Source organism: Macrotis lagotis, chromosome 2 (assembly GCF_037893015.1).
Source record: "Macrotis lagotis isolate mMagLag1 chromosome 2, bilby.v1.9.chrom.fasta, whole genome shotgun sequence".
Lineage (NCBI taxonomy): Eukaryota > Metazoa > Chordata > Mammalia > Peramelemorphia > Peramelidae > Macrotis > Macrotis lagotis.
In genome coordinates this window covers 288,107,355-288,134,798 of record NC_133659.1, presented here as the reverse complement: position 1 = coordinate 288,134,798, position 27,444 = coordinate 288,107,355, and the positions used below count along the sequence as shown (strand labels likewise).

The 27,444-nt window shown below is 42.5% G+C and overlaps 1 protein-coding gene across 9 annotated transcripts in view; it reads right to left on the bottom strand.

Annotated features, from left to right (window-relative positions):
- Nucleotides 1-27,444, bottom strand: part of R3HDM2 (R3H domain containing 2) — a 168,658-nt gene that overhangs the window by 6,648 nt on the left and 134,566 nt on the right. For 3 of the 9 annotated variants that reach the window (XM_074226310.1, XM_074226319.1, XM_074226312.1), the window contains 10 exons: nucleotides 25,971-26,002; nucleotides 25,819-25,872; nucleotides 20,608-20,840; nucleotides 19,360-19,523; nucleotides 9,396-9,497; nucleotides 6,494-6,736; nucleotides 5,940-6,066; nucleotides 5,539-5,699; nucleotides 4,706-4,860; nucleotides 3,895-3,995 (listed from right to left, as the gene is read on the bottom strand). In XM_074226310.1, coding sequence (XP_074082411.1) covers nucleotides 3,895-3,995; nucleotides 4,706-4,860; nucleotides 5,539-5,699; nucleotides 5,940-6,066; nucleotides 6,494-6,736; nucleotides 9,396-9,497; nucleotides 19,360-19,523; nucleotides 20,608-20,840; nucleotides 25,819-25,872; nucleotides 25,971-26,002 — 1,372 coding nt within the window. The remainder of the gene's footprint in view (nucleotides 1-3,894; nucleotides 3,996-4,705; nucleotides 4,861-5,538; nucleotides 5,700-5,939; nucleotides 6,067-6,493; nucleotides 6,737-9,395; nucleotides 9,498-19,359; nucleotides 19,524-20,607; nucleotides 20,841-25,818; nucleotides 25,873-25,970; nucleotides 26,003-27,444) is intronic. The other 6 variants (XM_074226311.1, XM_074226315.1, XM_074226314.1 and 3 more) reach the window with 3 other exon arrangements.

Below are 27,444 nucleotides of genomic sequence, written 5' to 3'. Positions count from 1 at the left end.
TGCCAACAAAATTGCAATTGACCTTATTCAAATATCCCACTACTACCTGAGGGGCCAGAGCAAAGAATCAAATCTATAGTTTTTCTGGGAGGAAATCCATGCTAAACGCCCTAGGCCAAATGGGGGAGAGGAAGAAGAAAGAGGAAATGGCGGAAAGAAGAGAGAGAGAGAGAGAGAGAGAGAGAGAGAGAGAGAGAGAGAGAGAAGAAGAAGAAGAAGAAGAAGAAGAAGAAGAAGAAGAAGAAGAAGAAGAAGAAGAAGAAGAAGAAGAAGAAGAAGAAGGAGGAGGAGGAGGAGGAGGAGGAGGAGGAAGAGGAGGAAGAGGAAGAGGAGGAGGAGGAGGAGGAGGGAAGGACAGGAGAAACAAAGAGAAAGAGAAGGAAAAGAGAAGGGGGTGGGGGTGGAGGGGGGAGAGAGGAAGAGAGAAACAGAGAGAGAGAGAGAGAGAGAGAACATGCGCATGCTTGTGTGTCTGTCTATGAAGAAGTACATGGCAGTGGGCCCTTCCCATAAGCAACTTGAAGGCAGGAGACTGTTGTGAAGGGAGAAGACAGACACAAATCACACTAGATAGCCCAACCTCTGCCTCTGTTCTGGCCCCCCCCACCTCCACCCATAGCCGCAAGCATTGTTCCTTCACTCAGCCGAGGACACAGAGGCCAGCTCTGCTGATGAGCTGATTTTTATGCTTCCCCTCCTCAAGCCAAAAGCAGGTGGCATCCGTTAGCAGCTGAACTGTCGCTACTTCTTAATGGACACAGCAATAAAAAAAATAAAGCCCCTACTGCCAAGCTACAGGATCTAATCAAGTTGGAAGAAGGGTCTGGGGGAAGCTCTATGTTTATGTTGGTGGGGGGGTTGGGGGGGGGGGAATAGGGAAATCAATTTCAGATTGAAAGCCCTGATAGGAGAGCAGACGTGTGAATGGCTTTTTAAGTGGCATCATTAAACTCGGGCAGGAAGGTCGATGGGGCAGAGCAAGCTGCATAAATACAAACAGGCGACGTTTATGTTTGGTGAAATTGGCTCCAAAAAAAAATTACTAAAATGACAAAGCCCTGAGACTAAAAGATTTTCTCCCAGGGCCAAGCTCTTCAGCCCATAACAAAGAACCCTAGAGAACCCATTTAGATCCTGAGGCTCTCTCTGGGTCAGTACTGACCAGGCCTCCCACATCTACTTATTTCTGATATGCATATGTTGAGGACAAAGGAGTGAACTACCCACCCATGGCTCTGGAAAACCCTTGGTAACAAAGAGTATGTGAGAGTGCTTTCTGTATTCCTATCTTCCTTGTGTTTACCTGTTGACACAGGAACACACTACTGTCACATTTTTTTATGTATCTGTGACTACACAGCTCCCTCCACAATTACAATGCTAAAGGAAGAGAAAGATCCCTTCAAAGGTTATCTAAAACATCTTTTTAAGCAAGGAAAGAAGAGAAAATTTCCAGGGTTCCAAGTTACTTTCACACCATTAAAGAAAAGGGTACGAGGTGATGATTTTAAGACCTATGTCATGAAATAATTTGAGATTGCTGATGTCTCTAAGAAACCAGGACAGGTGTTTTAGATAATCAGTCCCAGTTTCTGACTTTATTTTTTAAAAAAGTAACTACATTGCAACACTTTAGAAAACAAGGAGGCCAACCAAGAGCAAGGAAGATGACTTTCAGGCCTACAATTCCACTTGCTCAAAAAGTTCCATGCTCAGAATTCATTATTTTAAAAATAAATGGCCACAGCAATCAGTAGTATTCTATTGCAGACCCACAATTCAGGTCTTTGGGCATGATAGGTATAGATGGCCTACCTTCTTCTCTGTGGTAAACAGCCAGAGTGAAAAGAAATTGAGTCAAGGCAAATGGGAAAAGGAAAGGACAAAACAGAAATTTCCAAAGGGGTTTTGATTCCCTGAAAGGGTTGTCTGTATGTTTTTATCAAGCTGATTTTGGAAGAACCTTGATTCAAGTCTCTTCTTTCTGCCAACTCTTAGACTTCCCCTGATGATAATCACTAGTCTAGTTCAGTTATGAGTACTTAATACAGCAAACACTCAAAAAAATACTTGACTGATGAATGATTTTGTTTGCACACACACACACACACACACACACACACACAGACACATACACACACTGAACTCATCTGCACAGAAATAGCTAACAGATACACAAAAAAGACATACATTCAGCTAGGTATGAGTGTTTGAGGGTTCATAGATATATGCACACAAATGTTAGCAAAGAGGAGAAGAAATGCCCCGAGGTTCCAAGAACCACCACAGGCTACAGTGGCTCCCAGAGCTGGTTTTTCCAATTTCCATAACCCCAATGGGAAATTTGAGGACAAATGCCCCTGGCTGACACTCAGGAGAAAAAGTGAGTAAGACTAGAAATGGAAAAAGGGGAAAATACTGGGGGATTTGAGATCTCAGTCCAGAAACCTACCCCTGCTCATTTGAGCAGAGTGGAGGTAGAAGGCAGCCATGCCTAACTACAGAATGGTTCTAAACAGAGACAGAAATGACAAGATTATGAAAAATCTCCCCATTACAAATGGGGAGACTGTGAAGATGCCTCCCTAGCACCAGAAGAGGGCACTCTAACATCCCTGAAATGGAATGTTATAGGAAAGTAGAAGATATCAGGGCAGAATGGGAACCAATCAAGGTTAACTTGAGGTCAACTTTCCCCACAGAATAGGGCACAGAGCACTCAACAGCTAACATTTCAACAAATTTTTTACAAATGCTTTACAAATGTCATCTCATTCTACCCTCGCCACTCAACCCTATTTTACAGAGGAGGAAACTGTTGCAGGAGGCAGTGAAGTGACCTGTCCATGGTCACACAACTAGTAGGGTGGGAGCTGATCACTCTTTCTGACTCCAGGTCTATGTCCACCATGGCATGAGTTTGCTATGTGGGCTGGTACTCTGCTTTCCCGGAGGGAAAGGGAGGTCGGTCTCCCCTTTCTCATTTTCTACAGCTTCCATAGAGGTGGAGTTTGGTACGATTGAGGGAGTGGGGATTTGTTAAAGTTCACTGGAAATGGACTTCTATGTAAGCAATTTTAAAAGTTTCTTATTTCTACAAGAACAGTATTGGGGGTGGGGTGGCAAGGTGGTATAGTGGATAGAGCACTGGTCCTGGGAATCAGGAGTACCTAAGTTCAAATGCAGCTTCAGACATTTAATAATTACCTAGCTGTGTGACCTTGGGCAAGCCACTTAACCCCATTGCCTTGCAAAAAAAAAAAAACTAAAAAAAAAGTGCTTCACATCTAACTATAGAGGTGGCTAGGTGGCACAGTGGATAAAGCACTGGCCCTGAAGTCAGGAGTACCTGAGTTCAAATCTGACCTCAGACACTTAATAATTACCTAGCTGTGTGGCCTTGGGCAAGCCACTTAACCCCATTTGCCTTGCAAAAACCTAAAAAAGAACAGTATGAGAGGGAAATTTGGTAAGAGTAAACTCTTTGCCCATTCTTCATAGCAAAGTACTAGTGGAGCAATAATAGTAACAATCATAATTGTTCTCATCCACATTACTCATTATAGTTTATATTTTCTTTACTGTAAGCATGACAGTTTAAATATTTTTTTCTCATATTTTAATGAAGTAATTATAGCTCTGAGAGGTTCAATATGGAAACTAATTAAAGAGGGCACTCTCTCAGCCCAGACAATGATCTTTAGTTCATCCCCCTGAATGAGATGCAGGACTCCAGCCACCTCTCCCTTTGGAAGCCTAGGTCTAGTCTGCTTCAGTGATGGGAGGGACAAGCAGCCTTCTTTCTTCCTGACTGTAAAAGAAGACTTCTGTCCCTCCCAGTTGCCTAAGGCACTCCTCACCCATCCTCTTTCCCTGATGGTCTTACCCTCTTACCTGAGTACTGCTGTGGCATCTGTGGTGGGCTGCAGGGGGAAGGAGACTGAGGCATCTGGTACTGCTCAGAGCCAGGGGGCTGCAGAAACCCTACCGAAGGGCTGAAGAGATAGAAGAGAAGAAAACAGTAGGGGAGAGGGAACACAGCTCCTGGCAAACAGCTGCTATTCCCTGATCCTCCTCCTATGGGGAGCAGCAGCAGCTCCAAGATATCCCCAGACCAATTTGCCATGCAATTTCTAAAATCACTCATCAGTTCAAAGTTAATTATATATATTTGTACTTGATCATCTTTCAATTAGAAGGCTGCTAATCAGTGCTACAGATGGAATGTTAGTGACACACGCTCTTCCCAGAAGCTTGGAAACCCCACACTCAGAGACCCACACATAGGGGCAGACCTCAGGATTCAGCAAGTTGCAGACAGACAGCTACGTCTGCTGACGTATTATTGTCTCACTTTGACAGTCATTTATAGAAAAAGAAAAATGGAGATATACATATAAATATCTAGAGACACAGAAAAATAGCTGCAGATAGAAACTAAATGAGGACAAAGTTGGAAGTTGAGGAGATCCGAGTCCTTAATCCCAACATCTTTTCTGCTGGCAAGGTCAATGATACAGAGAATGGTATTCAACCATGTCTATTACTTTTGGACCAGGAAGAGTATGTGCAAAATCCTACACATTTGTGACTTGTGATCCTAACAAATAGAAACAAGAATGCTTCTGAATTTCCAGGAATCCAGCCCTATTCCCTGATATTTCCCCCATCCCCCTCCCCCCAATTTGTCCCCTAAGGTTTCCACCTTGTGCCATTCTGCTGTGCTGGTGGGATCACACTGTAGTACACAGGCATGCTCCCTGCTGGTAAGGCCCCCTGGACTGACTGGCTAGCAGGGACCAGCACCGGCTGCTGAAAGGGCTGCTGGACCACATTCTGGGACTCATTTCCCACGGGAACCTGGAGAGAGATGGGATTCACTGTAATTTTTTGTTCACTATGGGAACATTCAGAGAACAAAAGACTATGACTACATCTTCCCTCTCCTTGCTCCTTAAGTAATACCAAAACACTCAGAAATACCTACCCCTCTTTCTGAATGCAGAAAATGCTGAATGGTACCTTCTCCACTGCCCCCACCCCAATCCCCACCACAGACATCAAGTGTCATGAAGGCTTGGCCCAGGAGGAAAGAGAAGCAGAGCTCCTTAGATTCACTGCCCTACTTTTTGGGAGTACCTAATAATTTACAAAGGAATGAAAAGACAAAAAAGATTTAAACCAACTCTACCAGATTACCTAAGGGAGACCACATCTTATCTCTCTCTCTTTTTTTTAGGTTTTTTGCAAAGCAAATGGGGTTAAATGGCTTGCCCAAGGCCACACAGCTAGGTAATTATTAAGTGTGTAAGGCTGGATTTGAACTCAGGTCCTCCTGACTACAGGGTGGGTGCTCTATCCACTGCACCACCTAGCTGCCCCCACATCTTATCTTGAAAGAAAAATGTAAAAGGGACTCAGATTATTTAATACACTAATAATACATTTCTAAACATAGATGACCCTGGGAAAGACAGTTTTTTTTCTTCTCTTTGAGGAAAAGAGATATTATCTCCTCTTCCCTGGAGGAATACCCACTTGGTATGAAGGTAGCGGAGTATACTGGACCACTAGGCCTTGCATCTGGCCCCCCATGTTGCTCCTCTGGTTGCTGAGAAGGCCTTGGTTCTGTGACTGCTGGATACCCATCAAGCCCTGGTAAGCTGCCTGCTGCTGGTTGGACATTATGGGCTGTAACCCTAGAAGGGAGAAGGGGGTGGCTAGGATTAGTGTGCCCATCGTGGGGCAGCAACTCTTTCTCTGCTCTGTTCTGCTTCATCTCCCCAAGGGGCCTGACACCTCTGTTAGACTCATTTGGCGCTGACACATTTGGGTGGAGAAAGGGCTGTCACTGTGGCCACATGCATCCCATTCTCAGCTTCCCCTTCTCTACTGGAGACAGACCACAAGGTGTCTCCCACATAGAAGGCTCTTCTTACCAGGTTGCTGAGATGGCTGAGGCAGCTGTTGACCACGCTGGGGGCTGTAGGCCACCGGGTGAGACAGAGGTCGGTATTGCTGGTTAGAGTTGGGATACTGCCCAGGAGGATAGTAAGAAACCTGTATCTAGAGGAAAACAAGTGGATAAGCAGAGTTCCCTCTCCAACTTTCCTCTATCAAAACAAACAAACAAACAAAAACCCTAACTCTGAAGACAACCAATTATATACAACACTTAGGACTAAGAGCTAGAGAACTATAAATAGCTCTCTTTGTGTCTGTAATTGGAGGGGTCAACCTCCTGCCTAAAGGATTTAAATTATGGCAGGCTTATGAAATGTCCCTTAGGAATACTGGGAAAAATTCTGATGATGTTAAAAAGAAAAAATATCAACAAGGAACATCCTGTCAGAATGCTTTCAAAGTATGAGGAATAGGATATTGGCAGCTTTTTGGCTATCTGGAATGGAGGAAGAAAAGAGACAAGATGAAGGAAAGCTGTTTAACCTTCTAACAGCCTAAAAGATCAAAACCTGGATTCAAAGTTGCCTACCTGTTGTGGGGGCTGTATGTAGCCCTGAGGCTGCAGGACTTGTTGGGCCGGGGGAGCGTGGCTGGAGGTGGAATAGTTGGAGGTGGAGAGAGGCTGGCCTGTGGAGGCCATGATGAAGCCAGGCTGTTGAGGGTGTTGGGAGAGAAGTGGGGGCTGGAACAGTGCTGAAGATGGATCAGCTGCCTCGGCGGAGCCTTGTCGGCTAAGGCTCATCTGCCCAAAGGGGTTGCTGAGATCATCAGTCTGTGGAGACAGTGGGCGACCCAGACAGTGAAGCCAAGCAAAGCCTTTCTCCCTTGGCTCAGAGAGAGAGAAATACAGACAGATAGACAGACAGAAAGACACACACACACACACAGACACACACACACACGGCAACCTATTCTACCTGCTTTCTTTTATAGATTGTGTAAAGGACAATGTTTTTATGTTTCTATGACTCCCTCTCTGGCACTTGATCCTTTCTCATGAGGACTGGAAACATCTTAAACTTGTTTTATTTTTTTTTGCAAGGCAAATGGGGTTAAGTGGTTTGCCCAAGGCCACACAGCTAGGTAATTATTAAGTGTCTGAGGCCGGATTTGAACTCAGGTACTCCTGACTCTAGGGCGGGTGCTCTATTCACTGCGCCACCTAGCCACCCCATCTTAAACTTTTTAACTGAAAAACTGATGTTTGAAAAAAAAAATTTGCAAATAACACAGATCCTTCTTCCCACTAAAAACAAAGCAACAATGAACACAAGGTTTATAAGTATGGCAGGGCAAGTAGAAATAGGGATCCAAGGAAGGGTGAGGGTAGTAGGAGACTTCCATGTGTAGTGAAAATCAGTCCAACTGATATAGCTGAGAGGTTATAATCTACAAAGGTTGTAGTTTTTAAACCATCTCATCACCACCTTCCCTTCTGGTTTTAAAAGCACTTCCTTGAGGGGATGGTAATGGCAGATTCATGTTGACCCTGGCGCTGCCAGTGTCATGAAAGGACTGTCAGTTATCTATTCCCTGCTGCCCTCCTCCAAGTGGTCATTTCCACCTCAGTTTTCTGATTTTGACCTACAGCATTCTTGCCCTTTGGAAGCCACTTCCAATTCTCACCTCCATAAGGAGGCCAAGACCAAGACCAGGCTAAAGATAGTGGGGGTAGGGCCAATATATAATAACCTCATCTCTTAGCCTTTTTTCTAAGCTGCAAGGGCAACAGTATTATCTCACTTATGTGGATTGGATAGGAGCCTCTAGCTCTCTCTTCTCTTCTGTTTATCAGAGACAGATGTATGAATCACATAGACACACACACACACATACACACACACACACACACACACACACACACAAAATGAGCTAGATAATGAACAAAGCAGGAGGGGTTCTTTTGCAGAAGAAATCAGTGGACATCAAACATCCATGCCCTCCCCCTCATCCCCACTTTTCAGATCCTCAGCTCAGTTGTCTCACTCTCCCTGCCACTTTCCTCTCCTTAGGCCACATTGTGAGGAAATGGGCAAGAGGATAAGATGGGACTGTGCAATAGATTGAGGTCTGTGTCCCAGGACTTTTCAGAAGGCAGGTAGAGGAGAAGAGGTAGAAGAGGTAGGTAGAACAGAGGGGATCCTGGTGAAAAAGCAGAAACATGGGATTAAAATCAGGGATAGTCTAACCCCATAACTAAGATGGGGAAAACTGGGTAGAGTGCTCAGATGGTCCGGCTCTCCAAACAGCAAGTAATCAATTGGTGTAAAAACAATTTAAGCAGGGATGATGACCATGCAATGAAAGAAGAATGAGAGCTGATCTAAGATAAATACCCCCCCCCCCCACCCTTCCCCCCAGTTTTAGGAATAGGGACCTGAGAGTTCCCAGGGAAACTGGATAGGCACACTAGCCAATGACCTTCAGTTAAAGACTATAAACAGAAAATGAGGCAAAAGGAAAATTCAATGTGAGTAAGTGACAAGAATTATGAATTTAATTTTTAGGATTCTAGTTTAGGCTCAGCTATTATGAGTTTTCCATCAAGCCAGTTGCTTCTTCAAGTACTTCAAATTCACCACTTCAAAGAAGCTTTTCCTAATCTTTTTTCAGAAATCAAATATTTATTTATTTTTATCCCTCCCTATAGTAAATAAAAAAGGTCAAGAAAAAAATTTCTATGTTGGTCATGTCCAAAAACACATTTCATTCTGTATCTCATTAACCATTCCTTCTCTACCTTTCTCTACTGACTCCTCTGTACTTATGAGCTCCAGTTTGTACTATATTCAGTTGTATTCATTAATATGCTCTTTATTCTTGAGTAATTCTTTATGCTTTGGAATGGAGCAAAACTAGACTTAAAGGTTCCTGAAACAAGAACCAAATTTTATATTTGTCTGATATATAGTAGAACCTTAATACTGACTGACTGACCTTGGGTAAGTTTCTCTAGTACTTCACTATAAAAACAGTGATACAAAAACATTGTGTGCTCTTTAGTGGAAAGTTACCAGAAAAACAAAGTTGGGTCTTCTCACTTAAAAAATGAAAGGAATATTATAGGCCCTGGAGAAAATACCCTCTTGCTCTCTCAGATACAGCAGGAGGGAAAAGGAGGTGATAAGAAAATGGTAGATTAAATTCTAATAGATAGAGGAGGCTGTTCCAGAATCAGACCCCCTTTCTTTTCTCAGATAGTCCGGGGGTCCTAGATTCAGTCATGTTCAAAAAAAAAGGAGTCAGGCTAAAAGCCTGGCCCAAATCAAATCCCAAGGGGACAGTCTTTAGCAGCACTACTGGACAGAAAGCACCCTGTGCTAGCCAAGGAAATACACACACATGAATATATACATAAATACATAATCTAATCCACTTAACACAGACATGTTCACATACAGGTAGGGATGAGAAAAGGAAATGGGGTATACCATATTATACTGCTGGGGCGGAGAAACTGGCAGAAGGACTTGGGGACAGGAGCTTGGAGAGTATTGAACAGGCTGCGGAGAGGGCTGCAGAGCTGAGACTGGCTGTGGACCAGCAGAGAGACATGCCGAGAAAGGAAGAGAAAAGGGTTCAGATGGGGGTGGGGAGAACACAGGGGAAAAAAGAAAGGAAGAAAGGGAGATGGAAAAGGAGGGAACAACAAGGTTAATCATAAAAGAAATTGCAAATGAACAGCAAGACTACAGGAGGCAGCAAACTGGATCAGGGATGACACCTGGGAGTAGTCTGTGTTTGACAAAAAGCTAATTTTGCCTTCTTGGGGAACCCTTCAAAGGAAACCCAATGCTACTCTTGGGGTATATTCCAAACAATCTTAGAGTAGGTTCCCTGGGTCACAAGCTAATCTGCTCTCTTACTACATCTATAGCTTTTTAGTTTTTTTTGTTTTTGTTTTTTAGGTTTTTGTAAGGCAAATGGGGTTCAGTGGCTTGCCTAAGGCCACACAGCTAGGTAATTATTAAGTGTCTGAGACTGGATTTGAACCCAGGTACTCCTGACTCCAGGGCCAGTGCTTTAACCACTACGCCACCTAGCCACCACATCTATAGCTTTTTAAACAAATGATTTCTGGGGAGCACTGCTTGATATACCTTGCTTCCCAAGTCTCCTCTGAAGAGGAGAGGTTCTGATTTGTTGTTGTAATATGGCTGCAGGAAGTCTGATTTTTTTTTGGGGGGGTGTCATTTGAGGTATGGCTTGGCTTCCCCTGCTGCATTCCCAGTTTCATACCACAGTTCTTCTGGATGATCTGCTCTGTTCCTTCACAAAGATTCTCTCTCTCATTCTCTCCCCTACCCACCAGGATAGAGAAGGAAAAAAATGCACTCATTTAATGTTTGGATTGGGCTACTTCCTTCTTTCTCCATATCTGCCCTGTTGTAACCTGGTAAGGTAATATGAAAGATCCCTAGTATATAGGCAGAGATCTAGGAATAAAATACAAAACAGCCCGGTTGAAATCAAACAGCTTTTGTTCCCACTGCACCTTCACCAGTTTTGAAGCAGGTTTGTCAGGAATGTGCTGTGTTTCTAAACTACTTCTTTAAGAATGGGTTTCTGTTCTCGTTCTCTCTCTCTCTCTCTCTCTCTCTCTCTCTCTCTCTCTCTCTCTCTCTCTCTCTCCATCTAGCAGCTCTGATCATTTCTTCAGTTTTCCTAGCTACCTATCCCAGGTTATGGAGATAGTAAAGATGTGGTGCATGTGGGGGGGGGGGATTGCTGAGGAATCAGGGAGCAGCCACTATATTCAGTGACCCTTAAGCAGCAAAATTCCCCCACTCCCCTTTTCCTTCTCCAAGTCTCTTTCAGCAGGGGGCAGCATTTGAACATGTAGATAGTTTAAAGACTGGGCCAGGACAGTGGAGTATCTCAAAAAAAAAAAAAAAAGGTAAGAACTTTATATGCTTGGGTTCCAATATTTGAGCTAGAAAGAAAGCAAAGCTCACACTCAAACTACCCAGGAAGAAATTATTTTATCTGCTCTGTAATCCATATGTTCCAGTCTTAAAGACAAACCCCTAAACAGTCTATCCCAATAGACATAAATATAGGGTTAGTAGCACTGAGCATGGTTAGGGCTAAGAACTTCTGCTGCATAATCCCTTAAAATGAGCATCCTTCTCCACGCCTGTGCCACTCTACCCAGCCTGGATGAGAAAATCTAGCTCCTTCTCTTCATAAACTCAGAGGTAGAGAGAGAAGGATGTTATGATGGTTATCCTTTAATCTTATGTACTCCTAAAAGAAAGGTAGGAAGAGGGTCTTCATCGCATCTCAATTCCAAACTATTCCATCTCCTTCCCAAGAGAAGGATGTTCCCAAATCCTGGGAATCTAAAAGAAATGCTGAGGACAATCCTGCCACCTACTGGGGAATTCTAGTGAACATCACCAGGTGTCATCTGTAGGGGAAGAGGAGTGTTACAAAATCTTGAAGAGCTTCTTTTCAAGAACCCAGTTGTGTTGTCAGCACCTGAAGTCAAAGTGGTGCTCCTAGACTCTCATTTTCCACCCTTGCAGGAGCTGCCCCCTATACACAGTTCCAGCCATCACCAAGGCCTCAATCATCCTGGCCCTCTCACAACCTTACCCCTATACCAAGCTGTTGTCAAGGTCTGCCGATTGTACCCTTGTACCATCTCTCAAATATGTATCCTTTTCTCCTGAGATTGTATAGAGTTCAGGCCCTTATCCCCTCAAATCTCACCACATCAGCCATTCTGCCACCATTCAGGAAATTGATCTTCTTAAAGTGAAGCTCAGGCCATGACACACATTCTCAACCATTAACTCTGGGGTCAAGCATACAACCTTTAGGCTTATAAAGTAATTCATATTTTTCCACCACTCTACAATTTCTAGCCTCCAAACCTGGAAGGTTTTCTTTTCTACACTCTGATTCCTGACTTCCTTTCAAGGCCAGTTAAAATACCATCTTCCCCAAGAAGTCTTTCTCAATCCTTCTTAATATTGGTACCATCCCTCTGAGCACATCACCCAATTTACCTGGTGTGTTTACATGTTTTATCATCTACTGGACTATGAGCTCAAGAGCAGGAACCATTTTGTCTTTCTGTACTCTAGCACTTCAAAAAACTTGCTGACTTGACTTATGATTGGTAGGTAGTGACCCAAAGAGGCAGAACACAAGAAGAATGTCACCTGCATTCCGACCACCATCCTCAACTCATCTTCCATCTGCCATGGAAAATATGGCAGATACCAGGTTTCCATCTTATCCTACACCACATCCTGGAAATCTCTGGAGTTTCTCCCCATCTCTTTCAGTTCCTTTTTATGTGTTATCTAGCCTCATTTGTTTTTTTTTTTTTTTTGCAAGGCAAATGGGGTTCAGTGGTTTGCCCAAGGCCACACAGCTAGGTAATTATTAAGTGTCTGAGACCGGATTTGAGCCCAGGTACTCCTGACTCCAGGGTCGGAGCTTTATCCACTGCGCCACCTGGCCGCCCCTATCTAGCCTCATTTGGTTATCTGCATTTAAAATTTTTTTCATTTATTTTATTTTTAATTTAAGGAATAAAACGAGAATTACTATGACACAGTAAAAGCTAAAAAAGATGACTGCACACATGTACAAATGTATTCCTTTTAAATATATAAAAGTTATCATGTAACTTCCTCCCCCCACCAGATTCCTTTATTTTGTATGAATCTATTTGTGTCTATTCATGATCATTGAATTCACAATTTTTCATAGCACAGTAGTATTCCATTATGATTATATACCACAACTCATTCAGTCATTCCCCAAATTGATGAGCATTCCTGCAATTTCTAGTTCTTTGCCACCACAAAGAGAATTGCTATAACTGTTTCAGAACATACATGTTCTTTTCCTTTTCCCCTAATTACCTTTGGAAATCAATCTTTTAGTGGTATTGCTAGGTCAAAAGGTAGTGGCATTTTAATAATTATTATTCTAATAATTCTTCTTGGCATAATTCCAGATTGCTTCCAAGATGGCTGAATCAGTTCACAATTCTACCAACAATAAATCAGTGTCCCAATTTTTCCACACCCCTTCCAAAATCTGTTGCTTTCCCCTTCAATCATTTTAGCTAATCTGATAGATGTAAAATGATATTTCAAAGTTGCTTAAATTTGCATTTCTCTAATCAAAAATGATTTAGAGTATTTTTCACATGACTATAAATGGTTTTGATTTCTTCACTGAAAAACTGCCTGTTCACATCTTTTATCCATTTATCAAATGGGAAAAAACTCATAGTCTTACAGATTTTATAGTTCTTTATATATTTGAGATATGAGATGTTCATCTGAGAAACTGTATAAAACTTTTCACCTAATTTCCTACTTTCCTTCTGAAGATCTTTGTTTTATTTATACAAAGTCTTTTTAATTTAATTGAAGTAATCCATTTTTATTCAAAGGAACCAATGGGGAAAAATTATATTATTAAGGAAGGTATTATCAAAACTATCTAATATGAGAACAAAGTAGACATAATTTACAATGAAAATAAATATAGTAACTTTGTATTTGACAGGTATAAAGACAATATTGTAGGATAAGAATTCATTATCTAGTAAAAATTGTTGGGAAAACTAGAAATCTGTATGACAGAATTAGGATATAGATCAATATTTTAGAACTAGTCAAAATGAATGAATACAAGATCTAGATTTGAAGAGATCTGTAAGAAAATTTGGAAAGCATGAAACACATTACCTCTCAGACATATAGATTGAACTGCCTGTATTTATATTATTAGCACTTAGCATTTTGACTGACACTTAGAAAATATTCTGTTTATCTATCCATAAACAAAAAAATCAAGTGGAGAAAAATGTATTTTTACCAAGGCTATGCAGATGAAGAGTTCATTGAGTTGGTCTGTCAGTAAAGATATCTAAGAAATATAGACAATGAACTTAGACAGAATGGATAATGATAGGTCAGAACTAGACAGAAGAATGCTGAATTTAAGAAATTTCTTAGTGACGACTATGCTCCCTGAAACAAAGATCATTTTTTAAAAAATATCAAGAACTTCAAGTGGACATAGTACAGAAATGAATCATGAAAACAACAAGCTCCATAGAATAAAAGTTACCCAAAAGACAATGGAGAGGAGCACAGTAGGTGTGACTAAGCTGCAGCAGAAAAGCAATTATGAAATCATAAGTTTGAGGAGTTAAAAAATATCAGAACTATAATAAGGAAAAAAAAGGAGATAGAGGCCAAATACTGAGAGCAAGGGAAAACTCTTTGAAAACCCAAATATTTATAATATAGACAAGGGCTCCTGTGGAGGACTTACAGGATACAGACAAAAGTAGTTTGAGAAAATAGATAGATTGGGAAGAAAACAAATAATAAGATCATAAATTCATTGAAGTGATAGGTTCTTTAAATATTTAAAAATCTATACTTGTCAATGAGTGAAAAATTAAACTTAATCTTAAATAAAACAATCCTCTGACATTTTGCCCAAGGAATTATGTAATTTCCCTCAAACATCTGCAATATTGTGCATCTGGTAGTCAATTAATAATGACTTATTCCAGGATTAGTTACTACTCTTGGTTCTGAGTGCTACCAGTGATGTTATGTAATGACTTGGGGTACCAGTCAGGAGACAGTGGAAACAAAAGAGAGAGTGTGGGTGGAGTGGAAGAAAGATGGGAGAAAAGAGAGGTAAAAGAAAAAAGGACATATAAGGAAAAGTGCCAATACCATATAGGTCCCAGGTGCCATTTAAAGGTCAAATTCCATAGTCTTCTTACAGTGCAATATCTAACACAAAAAAGCATTTATTAAATGCCTACTATGTGTTAGAGGCAAAGGATAAAAATAAGATGAAAAGACTGTTCCTGCCTTCAAGGAATTTACCTTTTATCGGGAAGATACATTATGTAACCAGAAAAATATGTACATGGAAGGCATTTCTTGTATTAAATTGTACCTGAGCTAAGCCTGGAAGGGAACAATAGATTTGAGGAAGAGGCCAGCTTAAACAAAGAGACAGAAGGCTGGGAATTTTGGGGAGTCATTGCATTGCCCTGGGAGTGGCTGAGATCACCATGAGAAGGATACAGAGTACAAATCACGAATGTCAAACTTTCCAGGAACCTGAGAGGGACCTGAACAACCCAAGAGAAGTGTTACTAAAACCCTGGGAAGAGAGAAGATCCACTAAATGATGCAGAGAGACCAAGGAGATGAAGACAGTAAAAAAGGTCAAGGAACAGCAAAGTCAAACTGCATGAAGTTGAGAAGTAAGCAGGAAGGGGAGAAAGTGGGGGCTTTTCTAAGGTTTTTCTAAAAGAATGAACATGAAAGGTAGAAATACAAGAAAAACAAAGGAGAGATTCAAGTAAAAGATTTTTTCTGTTTGTTTTTTTTTTTTAAAGACTGATAGGGAATCTTGTCATGTCTGTAGGTAGCAGCAGATAAGGAGATATTTAAAATCAAGGATAAAGTGGGGATAATTCAGTAGCTCCCTATGATGGGATGGGATCACAGGCATAATGGGATTGGCATGGACAAGGAAGGGAGATCGTCACAGACTGAAGCAAAAGAGAAGAGGAGAGGAAATGATGCTGAGGTGATATGAAATGGGGAACTAGGGAGAAGAGGAAGTTTGTAATGGAGGGCCTAAATTTTTTCAGTGAATTATGAGATGAGGTAGTTTGCAGAAAAGAGAGAGGGAGGGAAAAAGCAGAAGAGGATATGGTTTCAGAAGAGAAGAGAAAGTATGGAATATTCCAACAAAAAATACAACAGAGTCAGTCAAAGAAAGGTCTATTTATTGCAGTGCAGAAGTGAGGAACCAGTTGGGGACAGAAAACCTAAGTTTGTGGCAGACCCAATGTATATGGCTCTGTGACTTCCTCTAGGTAACTAGCAGGAGTAGAGAAGGTAGATGCATGAGGAATCTAGGACTAGAGCATGAATAAGAATGAGTGCTAAGGTAATGACAATGACTGCATCAAAAATGACCTCATATATAGCACTTTAAGGTCTGTAAAGCACTTCATATTTTCTCATTTAGTCTCACAAAAATTCTGATAAGGCAGGTGGTGTTATCCTCACTTGACAGACGAGCAAATAGAGGCAAAGAGTTAAATGACCTTCTCACCGGAACAACAGGGCCAAGGACAATGTAAACTTGAACTAGATGACTAAAATGGATCTTTTTGAAGCAGAAAAGTAAAGTTTAGAATAGGGTAAAGCAGGGAGGGGTAGAATGCCTGAAGGATGAGGTGAGGACACAGTTCAGTTTCAGAAGAAGAGAGGTATAAATTTGGATCAAGGTACAGCATGGAAAGAAAGTAAAGACTGACGGAGTGCTATCTGGGGGGTGGGGGTGGGGGGAAGGAAGCAAGATTGGGGGAAAATTGTAAAACTCAAATAATATCTTTAATAAAAATTTAAAAAAAAAGAAAAAGAAAGAAATAAGGCAAGGAGGAAAAAAGCTATTGACCAATATCACTAATAAATAGTGGTCCGAAAGAATTAAGAATTAAAGGACAGAAGGTTATGTCTGACCAGCTACAGGAATTTCTAAATTATGGACTGTGAGGATGATGAGTTCCAAGAGTAAGACGATCCCTTTATACAGCTGAGATGGAACAAAAGTGTTAGATACCAATAGTTAAGAATGATGATAAAACTGGAAAGTAAGCAATCTGAGGGGATTCCAATTTAACAATTCCTTAAGTATTAAGGGCAGTGTTTCATGTGGAGATAAAGACTGTGAGTCACACAGAGTACCCCTACAGAAAGAAAATGATTTTGAGGCCAGCAGGTCACAGCCATCAGTATTTGACAAGATGAAATACCTGAATGGAGAGAACTATAAAGAAGGAGAAATTGCTGAGTAAATGTGGTAGGGAGAGGGCCTGGAAATTGTAGTGAGGAGCAAGAAGTATGTCCATTTTTCTTCCTGGTCCCATGCATCAGGACATGAGAAAAGGTTTACCAAGTGTGGACAAGACTGCAAGGGAGGCAGTGTCATCAGAGAGAGTCAGAATTCTGTAACTGCAAAGAGATGGAAAATGCATGAAAGAAGTCCAACATGAAGGGCAGTGGGTTAAAAATAGAGGTTTCTAAGGTAGACAGTGGAAGCAGAGGATAGAGCTGGATAGAGATCTGGAGGAACAGGGCCAACATGGATGGATATGAAGAATAGACATTCAGGGTCCAGTGACCTTCTGGGAAGAGAATTATGGTCCAAGACTCTAAGCTATCTAATGACTCAGAATCACAAGGAAGTCATGAAGCAGTTAAGATTGTCATTACCTTCCCCAAAGCAAGAACAATGTTGATTTGATTATTGTGTCCCAAATAAGATATGGAGGTCATGGGGAGTTACTGAAGTTTCTTGAGCAAGAAGTTTCTTGTACTTCAGAAGATTACTTTTGTTGGGGTATTTTTTTTTTTGATGCAAATAGGGATAAGTGACTTGTTCAGGATCACACAACTAGAAAGTATCTGAAACTTGATCTGAACTCGGGTATCTTCTAAATCCAAGGTTCTATTCACTGTTATCCCCAGAAGAATATTTTGGCAGCTGTATGGAAGATGTATTGATTGGAGAAGGGAAATTGAATGTTAATCTAATTAGAAGGCTGCTACAACAATCTAGATGAGATGCAATGAAGGTCACAGAAGTAAAGTAGAAAAAGGACAGACATCAGAGGTGTGGAAATAAAATGAACAATCAGTAAATACCATTAAAGGCTCTTTAAGGACTCAGCTGGGACACAATGTGTACAGAGGTTTGGCATTCAGGGTCAGTCACATAGACATTCTAATACTTTCTAATACTTTCTCGGATCTAATCCTGCTGGTCTTTCTTTTTAATCCCTTGTCATCTTCTTCTATTTGGGGGATAGGTAGAGTAAAAGCACATATATTTCTGATGAAATTACATGAATACCAGAGATGTGGGGGCCTGGAAATTCTCCCCAAAGATCAGCAATAAAAGAAGACATTAGAAAGAGAGAGACGGGGCGGCTAGGTGGCGCAGTGGATAAAGCACCGGCCCTGGAGTCGGGAGTATCTGGGTTCAAATCTAGTCTCAGACACTTAATAATTACCTAGCTGTGTGGCCTTGGGCAAGCCACTTAACCCCATTTGCCTTGCAAAAACCTTTTAAAAAAAAAGAGAGAGAGACACATACAGTAAGGTGTCTGAACACTGCCAAATAAAAGACACATATGAATGCACCCAGAAAGCCAGACATGCTGAGTTTTCATGAATGAGTTAGACAAGGGAACAAGGCTGTGACCATGCTAGAAAAGCAGTCTGAAAGCACTGACTAACATGAAGAAGGGGGGGCCCATCTCTAGAGCAACAACTCACCAGGCTTGGGTTCACTGATAGGGAGGAATCACAGAATATATAATTGGAAGGGCCCTCACTTGGGAGCAATTTCAGTACATTAAAAGGGAACACCCCCCACCACCCCGCCTCATATCCCTCAGAGGTCGATTAAGTCTCCACTCAAAGACCTCACCTAAGGTCTCATTACCTCTCAAGGCACTAAATCCTCTTTGAGTTAGGTTTAATTATTAGTTTTTCCTTATACTGAGTGCAAATTGACTGGCACTTAACCCACGTCTAGAGGGCTACCTGATGCCTGCAAAAGGAGTTGGGGAGAGTAGTTCCTGAGATCTGCTTCTAAGTACCTGTAACAGACCAAGTTTTACTTTCAAGAAAATAATTGGTTCTTGGCATGGAGAAGATGGAAGGAGTAGAAAGCTTGGTAGCCAAGAAGTAAAGCGCAGCAAAGAAGATGGAGGGAGTGAGAGGCACCCTTGGACTCAGATCCTCTGCAGCTGGGAGACTGAGTTTTAAGATTCAATCCACACACATGGGGTGCCCATGACCCAGAGTGGGTCTGAGACCAGTATATTAACAAATAGGGACCTGCTAGTATAGAAGGCCAGAGACAGGAGATGGAATGCCCAATCTAGGGGATGCTAGCTGGTGCAGGACCCACTGGTTCCTTGCCTCTTCGATCGCAGAGTCCATCCACCTCATAAACAAGCTCCCAAACCCCAAGCTCATCCAAACACTGGAGCTGTGGTGCTTTCTATTCTGTTCTGCAGGTCCTGGGACGCATTTCCTCATTTCCTCCACAGACACAGTGAGGCTCAGTTCAGCCAAGGTAGGGCCACTGTGCTCCTTTCAAGCACCAAAGTTAGAAACATAAGCAAACTGCTAATCCTGATGTGAAAGGGAGAAGGATGGAATAATAGATGGAAAGGAGGCACCTAAAGCAAGAACAAGGCAGCAGGAAAAGCAAGGCTCCAGGCTCCCTGTCCAGCCCTCCCCACAGCACCCCACGAGGCTGCCACGCCGCCCCGGGCTGCCTCCATGGCAGCCGCTGACTCACCTGGGAGATCATGTGGTTGCTCAGGGGCGGCTGCTGCTGGGCTGCGGGTGGGAGAGCCGGATGTTGCTGCTGCTGCTGCTGCTGAGGAGTGCAGGGGAGAAGGCCCCGGACAGGCTGGGAGGAGGCCACCTGGCTGCACACTTCTGGGGCACCCAGGGCTAAGCCTGAAGCACAAACCAGACACGAAGCCATGAACACCGACTCATCCTTGTCCATCTGCCCCCTCCCTTAAAAGTCTCTATGGTGGCCCAGAGGCGGAGAACTACCCTGTGGTCAGTGAATGGTTCTGAGCTGGAACCAGACGTGAGGCTGGTGGGCAACATCGGGAACAAGGCAGCCACAGAACAGAAGGGACTTACCGCCCGTGTCCGGGCAAGGGGCACAGCGAGAGCACCTAGGCTTTGGGTCCCTGGAGAGCCCTGGTCTCTCTTGGGTTCCCTTTCTACCATCAGGTCTGTTTAAAGAATGCTGAGAAGGCAAGCCTGCTTCTCTTGGTGGGTCTATGAGGGCAATTCCTCCCCTCCAAATTTTCTTTGCCCATTTCAGATGAGCTCACATTAGCCAGATGAGGGCCTGGGTGGAAGCTCTCCGAGATGGTGGATCTCAATGGCAGATCTAAGCTAGAAATATGACCTGGAGAATAAACCTGAGGTCATAGTTGATTGATTTGCCAGACAGCTAGGCATCAGGGGAAACGGTGGGTAGTAAAGGATAAAGTTCCTAGTCTATATACTTAACAGACCTCAGGGAGAAGAGGAGGCAGGGGAATGTGAAAAAGTGCAAGAGAAAGTCATGGGACTATTTAGAACCAGGGCCTCAAAGAGTAGGTGCTGGAAGCATACAAGAGAAATTTCGTTCTTCCTAATGTTCAGGACTCCAAAGAAACAGGAATGTTTGGGCTCCCTTCAAGGGCTATAGCAGCATTATTTCTTCCAATTGGTCACAAGGTGCATCTGAGAGTGCTGCGGTCCCTTTTCTAGGTCTCACTTGTTAAGACAACCCAAACCAGCTCTCCTGCATATATCCTGGTTTATAAGTTGGACCCTGGCTGGGCAAAGATGCTCCTCCTCAGCTAGACAGGCCCTAACAAAGCAGTGGGATTCATCACATGACTAGGGAGCCCCTCTTCTGCCCCTGCTCTAAGTTTTCAGCACTGAAGCCAATGTTTTGTTGCAGGTAGATGCTAGGGGTGGTTTTCAGAAGAGTTGACTTTGATGCAGAAGCTTGGGGAAGTGGTAGCTGTAGTACCTGGCCTGGAGATTCTTCCTGCACTGCCTCCTTTATTGCTCCCAATGCTGTCACCCCGTGTGAGAATGGAGATCCCACTGAAGCTGCTGGCTTTGGTCACAGGTGGCCGAACACTACGGACAGAGCCATCTGAGTCTGTGCTGCTCCAAGGTCGGGGCTCCAGAGATTTGATCTCGCTGTCTGTGCTGCTCTGTCGGCTGCTTGAAGTACGGCTCAGCCCCTCACGGTTTCCCCTGTAGAGACCACAGTGGTCAGAATGCCCCCCACCCCACCACCTTGGCATAAGAGCTAGGGGAAAGCTTATTTCAGTTCTTTTGAGAACAGTGAAGACAGGGCACATTGATTTCTTGTTAGCTGGCCAGCTGATTTGAGGCTTGATGGGAGCAGACAGAACAAGACCAAGAGTGGCAACAAAGAGCAGAAAGGCAAATCTGGGAGAGAGAGAAAGAGAGAACTGGTGACTGAGCTAACAGAAGTGGTCGTGCTACAACACATGACCCAGAGATTGGTTTCACCTCCTGTCCCTTCTAGGAACCCAGATATGGAGGAACTGATGGGCTAGTGGTCCAGGGGAAGAACTCTCCTGTCTGGAGATGGCCTGGCCACAATGATGTGAGAGAATAAAGCTCTAGCATATTCCCAGGGTAACATCCAGATCCAACCTCAGCAAAGGTCCAGATCATGACCAGTTTGGGGGGGGGGGGGGGAGAAGAGTGCCTATTGATTTGGCACTGTGGGACCTGGTCAGCCTGCTTCATGGCACATGCTACAGTAAAGACTTTCAACCAAGAAGAATCAAACCAACTTCTCCCTGGGACTCTGAACAACGAGAGAGGAAATATTGTGCCTGCACCTTCCATGTTCATTCACATCAGGAAATTCCCAGTCAAAAGAACAAGACTGTTGGGGATGGGGGGAGAAGGCATTTTTTTCGTAGTTCTACTTTTAAGTGATAGAAAAAGCTAGGCTTTTTTTTAAATCAATCTGAAAGCCTAAGTTTAGACTGAAAAGCCTAACTCCTTCTGACCTCCCACCAACCCCTATCATTAGGCTTATCAAGTGACAGGGATTTTCTTCTCATCACCAACAGCATATCTGAACTGGAGATAATAGACAATGAGTAAATAAAGGGTATCTGCCTTCAATCAAAATATAGAGCCCAATCCATTGGTAACCAAGAAACTGTTTCACTTTAGGTCACAAAACCTTGAACCTCACCTATAAAGCATCATATAAATGGCTCTAACTCTTCCCACCCCCACCCAGATGTACAGTGCATTCAAAAGGCCTATCCTTAGTTTGGCCATCTGTTAAAGAAGGTAGGCTAGAACTGGATCCAACCCCTTGTGGAACACCAAAATGGACTCCTGGTAAAAGTTTTTCTCAGAGACTTTCATATAATTAAAAAGAGCCTCGTGTTCTTTGTATATTTGATCAGAGGGCCAGGCTTGAGAGCAAGGTCTTCCAAAGATTATAGAAGCACCTCTGTTTTCTTAGGATTTCTATGTATGCTAGGGAGGCAAGAAGAATGGAAGTGACAGAGAAGTATCATCAATATGGAGTGACAGATCAAGGGCAGAAGCAGGGCCGAATCTAAGAAAAGAGTCAAAAGCAAGAGGAAGACCAAGAAGGGTCCTGAATGAGGTGGGAAAGAAGGAAGATTGGGGGGGGGGAAGGAATAAAAAGAAGGGAATGAAAAGAAGTGAAAGAAAGGGAGGCTGAGAAAAAGGGAAAGGGAGAAGATAAAGGAGAAAGGAAAATGAAAGGGGGAAGGAAGAGGCAGAGGCAAAGAGAAAGGCATAAAGAAAGGAAAAAAATGAAAAGGGAAAGGAAGGAAAAAGAAAAGGGCAAGAGAAAAGGCAGAGGAGAGATAGAAAGAGGGAAAGGAAAATGGAAAAGGAAAGGGAATGGAACAGAGGCAAAGAGAAAGAAAGGGATCAAAAAGATGGAGATGAGAAAAAGAGAAGGAAAGGAAGAAAGAGATAATGAGGTGCAGAGGGGAGGAGGTACAGACAGAACATGTGTGAGAGAATGCCCAGCCTGAATTTTAGGGCTAGAGGCAGAGTTCCTTAGAAGGCAACCAACCTTCATGACCACTTCTGCCTAAACCAGTCAAACACTGCCATCTCCGTGACAACTCTCTCATCCACCTACCTGCTCTGCAGGAAGCCGGAAAATTTGTGTGGCTGTTCTCAGACCATCAAACCCAGAACCAGAGGGAAATATGTGAGAGTGCTGAAATGAAGCTAGTTTTGGGGGAGCTCAGAATCAAGCCGAGCAGAATCATTATAATCTTTCGGCAGCAACCCCAGCACATAAATGTTGGACAACCAGAGTTGTAACAAAACCCTAATGAAGGTTAAAGAAGGTGACATCAATTTTAGCCAGGACAAGATCTCAATGTCCTCTTTTCACAACAACTTGACTCCCACTGGGTCTAGATGCAGAACTTTGTTACTTCAGTGCAGCATCAAAAAAAGTGGGCAGAGAATAAAACTGATGGCAACAAGTAGACTATGATACTATTGTCTCTGAGCACTGGATCACAGTTCTTTTAGGCTAGATTAAATCAAGTGCTGGTTTTAGTTTCTAGAAATAGATTTAATGGTAATCTTAAATTAAAAGTGATCAGGAGAGTAGGGCAAAGGGGTAGGAAGTGTTTGGAATAAAAGACAAGAGGGTCCTAGCACTAATGGATGTGGTGGAACTCTTGGTGGTCTATCTAAAGTCTTTCTAGATTCTACTATAGATAGAGTCAGGATGAGAAGTTAGCCAAAAGTTTTGAGAATTGTCTCAGGTACTGCTAATCTTGATCTAAGACTTCAGTCTCTCTGTACTTATTTCCCAAAGAAGTCAGGATAGGAAAAGGAGTTGATAGAGAACAGAAAGCAGGGAGGCTAAGATTCAGATCGAAGCTTTTGAGCACTGGAGATCTGAACATCATTACTAATACCCTAGAATGGTAAGAAGTCACCTTCTCAAAACCTATACAATTGCAGGCCCAGGGATATATATCTTTAATCAAAGCTCCCAATAAAAAAATTATATTTAGAGAAAGTTTGGTAGAAAAATCAGGGGCTATGTCTGCTCACTAGTTTCAGAAGCTAGTTATTCTCCAAACAGTGAAATATTACATTGTACTAATTAGTAGGGTTTTAATCAGTCAATCTTAATTAGGTATTAGAAGAGGATACTCAAGAGGCAACTTGAGGGCTTGGAGAGGGGCAAAATGTAGTAATGCAAAAAGCACTCTATACTAATAAGACATGTGTTCAAATCACAACTCTGTCACTTAGCAGCTCTGTAAATTTAGGCAAACCATTAACCTTGATAAGCCTGTTTCCTCACCTGTAAAATGCAGATAATACCTGTTCCACCTAACTCAGTGAAATAAAATATCAATGCAATTTGAAAATTATACACATTGCTACACAAATGTAAGCTAATGTTAAACCACACCTTGTCCAAAGAATTTGCAGTATCTTCTAAGAAAAGGAGCTCTGGTCTTCCAGAGTCCAGAACCACCATTAGGCTCTCATTCTAATTTTTAAAATTTTTTTTATTTATTTAAGGCAGTGGGGGTTAAGTGACTTGCCCAAGGTCACACAGCTAGACAATTAAGTGTGAGGCTAGACTTGAACTCAGGTCCTCCTGACTCCTGGCCCAGTACTCTTTCCACTGCGCCACCTAGCTGCCCCATCACACTTGTTTTTTGAGAAAGATAATCTTGAAAAGAAACCTGGTTTATGGAGGATCTAATGAATCTGAGTTGAGGAATGGAACAGGAGCTAGAGAAAGGAATCCCACTCCCAAACCCCAACACTATTCAAAAGCTTCTTATAAATGGGAGGCTTTGTGGGAGATCTCTGTACAGTTAAGTTTGGGATGGTCTAGAAAAGTTCCACATCTTTTCCAATTCAACTTCAATTATATGAATTCCATTTGCTTTGGTTCCATTTGGTTATGCAGCTTGGATTTAATCTGAGAGCCAATCACATCTGGGGGGATTTGGAATTGTTTTTCAGTCATTTTTCAGTTGGGTACAGATCTTCATCTTCCCCCCCTTCGGGTTTTCTTGGCAAAGATATTGGAGTAGTTTGTCATTTCCTTCTCCAGCTCATTTTACAGATGAGGAAACTGAGACAAACAGGGGTTAAGTGACTTGCCTAGGTCACACAGTTAATAAGCATCTGAGGTTGGATTTGAACTCGGAAAGATGAATATTTCTGACTCTAGGTCTGGCACTCAATTGTACCATCTAGCTGCCCACCATTTGGAAACTGCCTCAACCCAAAGTCTAACTTTATAGTGCTAAAGCACTGAGATCTGAACTTTCATCTACATTGAAATTTTCTCATTTACAAAAAGATAAGATCAAAAATAAACAGCTGAATTCAGCAGCCTGTCGTTTATGTGAAATGAGTTGGAAACACTGACATTGGGACATTTTCTTGGAGTAAAGGCTTCTCCCATTATCCCTCCCATAAATGGTCCCTGCTGGGATGGGACTTGAGATACCATATGAAGGGGAGAAACTCATGCTGTACCTGCGCTGTGGACAAAGGGAGGGCACCAGGCTCTGGGGCTACCAATCCGGCATCATTCACCAGCACTAAATGTGATTGAAGCGTAGGAGAAAGAGAACCATATAAAGAACATGCTCTCGGCCCACCCAGGCGCAGGTAGGCCCTTCCAAAGGCTATTTTGTCTTCCTTGACTCCAGGTGGAACTATTCACAAATAATCCCAGTGATTAGAAGGTAGACATTTGGGAGTCTCTTCTTCTTAAAGGCTATTCAACCTACTCTTCTACTGAACCAAGAATATACTTCCTAAAGCCTTACAAAATTCAAAATTGCTAGAAGATGTATTTCATCCTTCTTCAAAGAAATAAATGTGTTAGTTGCATCCACTTCACTCAATTATTTTAGCTTTTCTAGGGACAGAAGAGAAGTGGAAGACTCTTCCAGTCCCCTTCACCTACCTATCCAGGGCTCAAAAATTTAATCAGAAATAATAAAATTTAGCAGGAATTGTGTCAGTGTGGTTTTCTTGAAAGGGGAAGGAGAAAGGAAGAGGAAGGAATCCAATACTGCAAATACCACAGGTTGAACAATTCCACAAGCAGCCATGCATGGTGCAAACTCACTCTGCTGAACAGATTATGGCAAAAAAAGGGAGGGGGGGGAGGGCAAGGAACACACAGAGGTACCTAAAAATCTGCCTTCTTTTGTGAGAGCTAGAAGAAAAGGCTTCTTTGGAGAGTCTGTTGGTTAACATCAAAGAAAAGCATCATTACAGGATTACATTATCCTTGCTGACAAAGCTCAGTGTGAAGCAGGGAACATGCTAAGTGGTACTAACCTGATGTCATTTAGATATCCGTTCTGGCCAGTCTAGGTGGGGGGGGAGAAAACGGAAAATAACTTATAAGAAAACAGCATGGCACATCTGAAAAAGGGCGTCCAAGACACTTTGAATACCCAAGGTTCTCAAACCAAAAGAGCTCACCCCCACCAGTATGACCTTGGATGAGAAAAGGGGGCAAGGGAACCCTTACCCACACACCCGCTCTAACTTTGGATCTTTAATGGGAAAGAGTTTTAAGATCTGGAATGCTACCCTAAGCATTTGTTTGATGACAGAGGTTGTTGGTAAGGAACAGGAATGGGAAAAGGGAGAAGAGGAAGGTATATCTAACTATCTTTGTTTTTTTCTCTTGTTTTGTCCTTGATCCCCCAGGAACTAGGCGGGGTTTACTAAACTATGGATTTAGCCAGTTATGGAGAAATGGAGGAAGACTCAGATGATTTGGAAGTACTCTCAATGGCCACTCCATCTACTATACTGACCAAAAGTTAAATGGTCCAGATGACACCCAGAGAGCTTAGTAGAGCAAGGGGAAGGAGGAGAAGTTACTTCCTAACATCTAGAGAAAATTCCAAGTCAAATAAATAGCATCAAGGTGGACTCCCTGGACATGTGATCAACAGTGGTATAGAGCAATACTAACAATGTCTAGCCACTGAGTTGGGTGGGCACTGGAGAGAAACCCAAGCAGGATAGCATTCCCTTTCTAGAGCATGGAAGCTCTGTTGAAGGCAGCAAGCAGCAGCAGCAGCAGCATTTCCATCCAAACAGCCTTCTTGCCATCTTACTTTCTTATTTTTAGGCTCCCCCTTACCAGAATCCATAATGCCAACTTAATCAACTCTCCCTGGCTGGTGAGGGGTCCCTTGAAATTAGGAATCAAGCAATTTCTTTCCTGGGGCTTTTGGGCTGTGTCCAGCATTCTCAGTCTGGAAGTTCAAGGCTTCCTAACTCCTCCAATCACAGCAAGAAGTAGGAGGATCCATCATGAAACTCAGAAATCCACAGAGATTTGACAAAGAATCTAGGCCTCAGTAGAGGCATGAAAAGACAAGGGGTTTTGGAAAAAAAGGGACAGAATTTTTCTAAACTATTTTCCTTAGTTTCTACTGTATTATTATTTTCTAAGCATTTCTGAAAACCAGACCCACATACCTAATTAATTAAGAAAAACTACTTATTTTTCATAAAGTTTATTGATCTACTAAAGGTTAACATGGTGGGTGCTCACCTTATTTATGAAGCTAATGAGAAGCCAACAAGGACTAGAGATTGATGAGGAACAGCATCAAATCAGGTTGCCTAAGTCAGCACTTATCCTTTTAACTGAAGGATACTAGTATTTGTCCATATAATGCTAAGGAACATTACTGAACCCAGCCATGTGCACATGACAGCTCTCCTTAAATTACATTAATTGGTTGGGAAGGCAAGTTCTAGTCAGAACATTCAGTGATTTTCTAAATGA